General features: G+C 40.5%; 1 protein-coding gene across 2 annotated transcripts in view; it reads right to left on the reverse strand.

Moving 5' to 3' along the window:
* Positions 1 to 3,669: 3,669 nt before the first annotated feature.
* The window catches only part of ints13 (integrator complex subunit 13), a 9,984-nt gene continuing 5,457 nt past the window's right edge, over positions 3,670 to 8,196 (reverse strand). For both annotated transcript variants that reach the window (XM_030149456.1, XM_030149455.1), the window contains 10 exons: positions 7,592 to 7,676; positions 7,301 to 7,393; positions 7,059 to 7,148; positions 6,789 to 6,967; positions 6,280 to 6,444; positions 5,931 to 6,085; positions 5,133 to 5,363; positions 4,902 to 5,032; positions 4,101 to 4,236; positions 3,670 to 3,973 (listed from right to left, as the gene is read on the reverse strand). In XM_030149456.1, the coding sequence (XP_030005316.1) occupies positions 3,937 to 3,973; positions 4,101 to 4,236; positions 4,902 to 5,032; positions 5,133 to 5,363; positions 5,931 to 6,085; positions 6,280 to 6,444; positions 6,789 to 6,967; positions 7,059 to 7,148; positions 7,301 to 7,393; positions 7,592 to 7,676 (1,302 nt within the window). In that variant the 3' untranslated portion in view covers positions 3,670 to 3,936. The remainder of the gene's footprint in view (positions 3,974 to 4,100; positions 4,237 to 4,901; positions 5,033 to 5,132; positions 5,364 to 5,930; positions 6,086 to 6,279; positions 6,445 to 6,788; positions 6,968 to 7,058; positions 7,149 to 7,300; positions 7,394 to 7,591; positions 7,677 to 8,196) is intronic.

Consider the following 8,196-nt stretch of genomic DNA (forward strand, 5'->3'; position numbering starts at 1 on the left):
AGTCTGCTGCCCTGGACTTCTGTATGACTGCATGGGATTGTTCTGACTGCGTAGTCATCCAAGTCATATGTTGTAGTAATTTGACCTCATCTTGAAAGAGGCCCACAGCTGAATGGAGTTTAATGTATGAATGGATAAAAGGACATATGTGCTAGTGCGGTCATGGAAATATGATAGACATGAACGGCATGGAAAACAAATAACTGTTGTGTTAGACTCGGGGTTACATGGAGAAATAAAACACTAATGTACACCCTATTGTACAATCAGAAAACAATAGTGACGGTTTAATTTGATGATTTATTGCAATCATACTCATTTGGCAGACGTTTCCAGACACCAAAGGCCAGCACAAACCATCTAATAAACAGTTTTTATCCCAGGGCCATAATTGCACTGAATACTGCTGGACACTAACTAATTGTGTGGAATGCTGAATGTTGTCCAGAGTATATGATGATGTTTTATGTGTCTTTTATACTTCTAGTAATACTCTTTTTTTATGCTGTTTTTGTTTTTTTGTTTTTTTAGATATTTATGCCATCAGGGTTTTCTTTTTATATTTTAGTTTTTATACTCTTTTATGTACATTATTTATACTTTTTTTTTATGGTGCCTAAGACGATTGCACTTTTTAATTTTGTTGTACCTGTACAATGACAGTAAAGACATTCTATTCTATTCTATTCATTTTACATTTTGCATTTTCATGTTCACAGGTCAGATGAACTATAGCCAAGACTTTATTAAAGACTTCATTGCCACAAAAGCGTCTCTCCACAACAGCCCATCTGTTTCTCATCCACCTCTAGCAGAGAACAATAATGACCTGTTACAGCTGAACTCCAGATTGACATCCATCCAGTCACCACTACCTTCAAATAAAACCCCATCCACTCAGACATTATCAGATGTGTCACCAGTCTCATATGCAATGCCAGACCTTTTATCAATCACTGAACAATTTACCACAGTTCAACATGTCCCCCAAGCTCCATCTGGAGTGAATCAACTGATGTCTCAGCTAAATGTAACAATTAAGGACACATCATCGACCACATCTCCGAGTCATCTTATTGTGCCAGGACGAAATGAACTGGAGTCCTCGCTCTTACCATCCCTGTTGTTTACCCCAGAGCCCTCAGAGATGACGCTGACCCCACCTTTACCCTCGGAGCTGAGCTTTAGTGGACAGCTTGAGACATCGGACCACAAACTGGCATTTACTGTAGAGTCTCTAAAAACATCATTATCTTCAGTGCAACTACTTCAGACATGCTGCAAAACATCTGTTGAAAGTCAATTTCTAATGGAGTTACAGTCAAAATCAAAAATACAAAACAGCACAGAGTTCTATTTTGATCACAATGGACTGACACGTGTCTTAAATTCAGACATTTTAGTGACATATCCTCTACAAGTAAGTCTGTCTTCAACTAATGCTCTCAGTTCACCAGTGGAACAAACACTCCTTCATTCACAGATGCATAAGAAGTCTCTGCAGTCGGTCACTAACTCTTTATCTTCCCTCGTTAGTGACTCATCTGCTGCACAAACTCTGAGTAAACAGTATTCTTTAGATGCAACAACTGTGACCCCAGACCTCAGCTTCAGTGTACCTTTTTCAGTTCAACTTTCAGAATCTGAGCGCATAAGATCAGTGACTCTGAGTCTTTTTGATTCCATGACTCCCTCTGCTGTTCAAGAGCCAAACAGTGCATCCTCCATTCATGAAACGCTGAGTCTGGAGCCGTCATTCCCGTTATGTAACCATCACATGTACGCCAGCAGGTGCACCTTGTCAATACACACTACCTATCCAGACAACACACTGGAGAATGTTCTGAGCTTCCTGTCCAGTCGTTTATATGATAGAGAACAGTGGACAGCTTTACAATCTCAGTTTGTAATGTTGGATTCATCCTTGTCAACCTTTTTAACAGACACAGGATATTATGTTGAATATATTTCAATGGGTTCTGAAAGTATGTCTTCAGAGTTTGTTTTAGTTGAAAGTAGTACACTGAATCATTTTATATCATTGATGTCAACAGCGGATGTATCCTCCACCACAACATCTGCATTGGCAGAAATAAACAGTTTAACTACTACTCAACTAATGCACTCAGACACTCAGGGTCCTTTATATGTAAGTGGTCTCTCTTTGACCATGTACACAGCATTAACAATGAGCACGTCTGTTCTAAACAGATACTGTGTCACTGTAAAGAGTTCTTGGTTAATCTGTCAATCATCTATTCAAGACAGCATTAATCCAATATCAAAAGGAAGTCCAACACAACAGATGAGTACTTTTTTTAGTCAGTCGAGTGGGATTTTAGCTACATCAATACACACTGTCAGCCATTCTTCATCTTCAGTTCAGGCATCAAGTTCCTCATCTTCTATCTCAAGTAAGTGGCAAAAGAGCAGACATGCAGGAATATACCAACTGTGACCTACTTTTAACACATCTCATTTTTTATTTCAGGTTATATCAATCTCCCACCCAAAGTACTGCAGACTATTCCACCACTGACTGCCACTGTTGGCTTCCCCTTCCTCTACTCAATCCCAAAGCAAACCTTTATAGACCCAGAGGATGGAGAGGCAGATGCTCTTTTCCTGGAGATGAGGCTGATTGATGGGCCTCCTCCAAGTATGGGGTCCTGGGTGGTCCTGGACGGCCTGCAGCTGCACGGTGTTCCTCTAGAGGTGGACAGGCCCTTCGCTCCTCAGCATCTCCTGCTGGAAGCCCGAGACACACAGGGCCTGAGCACCAGGCTGCATCTGACCCTGGACCTGCATCAGAGCCCCATGGAACCCTGTCATGTTTTCACCCTGAAGGTTCAAGTCAGCCTCCACTCCATCCTCCGTCACCGTCACAAGGTGGAGCTCCTACTGCGAAAAATAACTGGATTTTTCAACAGTTCAAGGAGCCAACTCTCTGTTGTCTCCGTGGCCCCTGGGTCCACTGTGTCTTGGTACAACTACAGCCTGTGTGAGACAACACACTGCCATGTCGACAAAGTAAAAAGTATGTGGTTGGCAATGAGCTCTAGAGATGAAGAAGTCAACCCCACATTTAGAGAAGCGATGCTCCCAGAGTTCCCAGTTGTCAAAGTTGGACTTATTTCCAACAAATATGACTGTTTTTCTGCAACTCCTACTTCCACATTCAGTCGATCAACCCCTGCTGTTCACACCACATTGTATGCAGCTTCAGACACCAGTAGCTCCACCTCTACTATCACTATCTCTGCCTCCACAGCCATTATTTCCACTTCAGAACAGACAGACTCATATGAATGGATGGCTGGCATGCTTACAGGTCTTCTTGTCATCTGCAGTCTCATCCTGATTGCCCTCCTCGTTGCCACAATTCTGTATTTCTGTCAAAGAAGGCCAAGAATAGTTGCCATTTGGCCTGCAAGCAGGATGCTCTCAGTTCAAAGCAAAAATTCAAGCGCCATAAAGCCAAGGCGGCCTCCACTATTCCTGCCTGAACTACCTCCTCCACCACTTAGACTGTGGATTAATCTTACGCAAGAGGACGAACAGCCTCTTCCCTCAGCCGGTCACCAAGGAGTTCCTGACAAGGCACTACAGCCTTATGCTCCAAAACACAAATTCTCAAACATCTAACAATGAAAACAGTACAAATACAGCCTATAGCAAAACATCTCATTTATTGAATGCACATTCAATACGATTTGGGCTAAAGCCACACCAAAGTTTTCTACAGAGTGTTTATTGTGTTACACAATATGTGAACAATATCTACAAAATCTTGGGTAAAAAAAATGTATAAATTCCTCATTAGAGTTCACTTTGTAATTTATTTGGATATCCAGATTTTGTAGAGACTGAAAGTCTGGAAAACATTGTGGTCCGTGATGTCCAGGGAAAGAGTGAAGCAGTGAATCTGTGGAAACATCATCTGGTGGCCTTTCCATTTTCATGAACATCCATCCTGAAAAAAAGAAAACATTCAAATGAATGCATAAAACCTGAAGCTTAAACTGTGACTGATAAAACACATTACAAGAAGACTCTTCTACATGATTTATGTCAGATTAACTAAAACCACAGGGACACACCCATTCTCATCTTTGAGGTGCTGGTACAACTCAAACTTGTCGTTGACAGAGCTCATTCTGCCAATAAACTCTTGGTGCTTCCTGGAGTTGGCTGTGGTGATGCGATTGGTCCACATGGAGAGAAGTGACACTGGACCTACAGTGATAATGACAAAATGATAAATAAACTCCATTTTCCGTACATACTGTTAGGAGCAAGACTTCAGACATTCATTTCAACCAAAGAAATTTAAATAAATGTAATTAATTACAAATCCATTTAAAATGTTTTCTAAGTGTAAGGGATAAAATTAAATGAATGAATCCAAACATTTTTTCAAGAGAGAATTTCAATACATAGTGAAAATACTACACAACAAAATAAAAGTTGTGCATTTAAAACTTTACTTTTAAGCTAAAATAAATGTATTCTCAATGTTCATTGTGCAGTAATAAGGTCCCCGTTGGTCTTTTACCATTATATATTATTTAGATTAATTTTATTGCATGGTTCATGTATATGACACTAAAACCACTTTAAAACATGTTCATGACTTCCCCAATGCAGAGTTGCTACAACTCTCTACTTAAAATGACACAGATGCATCAATTCTGATATGACTGTTTGCACTGGACACATTGAAAAGATCTAATGTGATCTGTATCTGACTCAGGAGTACATATGGAAGTGGCGTCAGACCACACTGCAAGTCATTTGTTCTGTTCACTCTGTCATGAAAAAAATTATTTATTGTTTATCTTTTCATCTATGATTTTACCATAATTTGGCTGAAATAAATAAAGTCTGATGGCAGTCGGTACCTTTTGCTCTCTCTGGAGGTTGGGCCTCCTCTGTGGACAGGCGTGGCTTCTTGTTGAGCGGCTCTGGGGAGTCGGGGGAATCCTTGATCACTTCAGCCTCTTGATCTTCTTTGTCTAGCAGACCCTTCAACCTTCAGCCATGACATTAACAGTGAGAGAAGACAGTTATTTTTGCCAGTAGATTTAGGCAATACTGTATTTTCTTTGTGTTAAATACAGACAGGTCAGTACCTCTCTGAGTCCTGCCAGCTTTTGTCGTCTGTGTCTTTGCTGCCATTTTTCTCCGTTCTGTCTTCCCTTTCCTCCCTCTTCCTCCCTCTTTTCTTCCTTTCCTCTTCCTCAGGAGGTTTACTGCGGCAGGCGACAATGCAGTCGAGAACCCGCTGGTGTCTGTCACTGGCTCCTGCATGAGTTTTCACTAATGTTTCCAATTCGTTCCACATGATGCGATACTGCTCATCTCTGGTAATAATAAAACAAAACAGTCAACAACCCTGGTTTCTTTCAAACGGGTTGTTCTTGCTTCCAATCAGACAGTTATAGACTCCAGTCTAAACTATCCTATATACAGGGTTCCTATAGGTTCCTACAAGTTAAGTTTAAGACTTTTTAAGACCATTTAGAACAGAATTTAATGCCCATTTCACAGCCATACTGGCAAAAATTTGTGACTTGTAGACTTTAGAAAATGTATTTATTTACAGCAACGCCTCGATTCCCACCGTTCCAAGTCATTTCTCAATGGGGGCTGCCAAGTTCACAACAGTTGGTTTCCAATTTCAATATAAATTGTTGGGTTGGAATAGATGGAACCGAGTCGACTAACGTTACTTTCTTTGCAGCTTGGACATTTAACAGACACATTTAAACACATTTATAGCAACATGACTTAAGACCTCCCATATCAGATCTAATACCTATAAAATACTTTTTTATGGTATTATATGCAGATTTGTAAATTCAAGACTTTTAAGACTTTTTAAGACCCTGTGCTAACCCTGTACATACATATATAGATAGGATTCATACCTCTTGGGGCCCTTGCCTCTGGATCCTACAGTAGAGATAGGAAGAGGGTCATTCTTTCTCTCCATGTCAACGAGGTTATAAACTGTCTTCTGGCAGGTTAGAACATCCTCCTCAGTCAGAGTCTCTTTCACTATTAGATTTGCCAGTGGCACCACCTAGTGGAAAAAGAAAAAAAAAAAAAAAAAACACTCAAGAATGAAAATACGTGATTACAAGGAGGTGCCTACTTTCAAGTCATTGTTGTCTTATTCTTTAAACATTTTCAACAAAATAATTTTAACAAAGTGTGAATTGTATGATAAAAATCTTTACAAATCCAGACAAATCTGTGTCTCCAATTGTTGCTTACTGCCTGCATGTTGAAAATAGTGGTCTGAGAGATGATCATTGGCCAATAGCGGGTGTGTCGTTCCAGCTGAGCTTTGGCCCTTTCTGCTGGGAACTTCCCAGAAGGATCATGGGCGGACTCCGAAACAGGAGTCAGACGGTTCTCCTTCATAAATTCACCAAAGTCCTGAAAATGAGAAAAATTTTGTTACTATTAAAGCCACACTTTATAAACCGTAAATCATACCGCAATAATCATACTATTCATCAGGGGTCACCAACTGTGGTCCTCAAGAGCTACTATCCTGCAGGTTTTCGATGTTTCCCTCTTCCAGCACACCTGATGGTCGTTATCAGGCTTCTGCAGAGCTTGATGATAGGCCTATCATTTAAATCAGGTGTGTTGGAAGAGGGATAGATCTAAAACATGCAGGATAGTAGCTCTCGAGGACCAGGGTTGGAGAACCCCTATGACAGACATGTCAGTCTGTAAACATCACATCAAAAACCACTGTGTGGAGGTGAACTCACTGTGATGCGGTAATCTGTCACTCGCCCTCCACAGCCCTCGCTGATAGAGGGCGGGTCCTCCAGGGTGGAGCGGTTGCTATTGAGCACGTGCAAGAAGATCTCACCACCATGGCTGCTGAGCATGTGGCTGATGACCTTTGACCCTGACTTCCTGGGCTGCTCCAGAAGCACTGATCGACCTGGTCAATCAGAAAATTAAGCATCATCAAAAACAAAAAGATAAAAAACTCCACACAAGTTTTGAAGAGATTTACATTTAGTGCAGTTTACCATTAAGGAGGAAGTTTGTCAGACATGATGAGGGTCGACTGTTAACATCTGTGGGTGAGATGCGGTACGCTCCTGTGCAGTAATGCAGCTCTGACACAAAAACAAAGCACAAATATATGCAAATAACTCGGGCATCTTATATTACAAAACCAAAGTGGCAATTGAGATGTTTCTCTCAACAGATCTTTATGCTCTTTCAATGTCATGACTCTTAGTTTACTCTGTCAGCTGATCGTACCCACCTACACTGTTGGTTCGTGGAGTGCACCATTTCAGTGTTACTGTCTCTTTGAGTCCGTTTTCTCGTGTGCTGGTGCCAGCCATATGCAGGTCTCCTGCACCAATGAAAAATTACAATCTATTCAGTTTTATAGTTAAAACAGTAAACTTTCAAAAAGATCAAGTATAAAAACAAACCCATTGTCCTTGGTCATGATAAAACAATAACATTAAATTATGTAATCACTCAACATACAAGTGTTTAGTTCAAAGTATAATCTGAGGATCCTGTTCAAGTGTTGTTATTAACCCACCACTTTTGAAGAACTCCAGATGAGCGTCTCTATGATGCAGGAGCTCAACATCGTAGTTGGCTGATGTGTTGGCATGCTGCTCTTCCTGTCCAGCCACACAGACAGTAACAAATGCAGGTTAACATTATGTTAGCTGTTAAAACATGTAAACACATGCACACCGGCACAAACACACATTGACACTGCTGATTTCATGTCTCAAAGGGTAAATGATGATGAAAGCAATTTTGGGAGAGTTAATGATTTTGTTGGACGTTTCATATATATGCTCATGTCACAACGAAGCATAACTTCAACCGAGCCAACTTATGTTTAACTTAATTTTACAGATTCACAGTAATTTAAAAGGTTATGGTTTTTATTTTAAGTCAGCCCAGAAATTAAGCTCTGGGAATGCCTAACCTTGATCTACACTACAGAAAGCTTTGAATTTGACAACTTTCTAACATGGTGTGAACTAAAATAATGTTCAAACACTTACAAGATGTCAAGTTTAAAAATAGTTAAAAATCCAGCACAAGAGACCACACCAAGACACTAAAGGGGAGTCTGTGATGAGAAGAGCTACTCAAGGGGAGAAACAAAGACATGGGAAAAGTCTGGAC

Source organism: Sphaeramia orbicularis, chromosome 12, assembly GCF_902148855.1.
Source record: "Sphaeramia orbicularis chromosome 12, fSphaOr1.1, whole genome shotgun sequence".
Classification (NCBI taxonomy): domain Eukaryota; kingdom Metazoa; phylum Chordata; class Actinopteri; order Kurtiformes; family Apogonidae; genus Sphaeramia; species Sphaeramia orbicularis.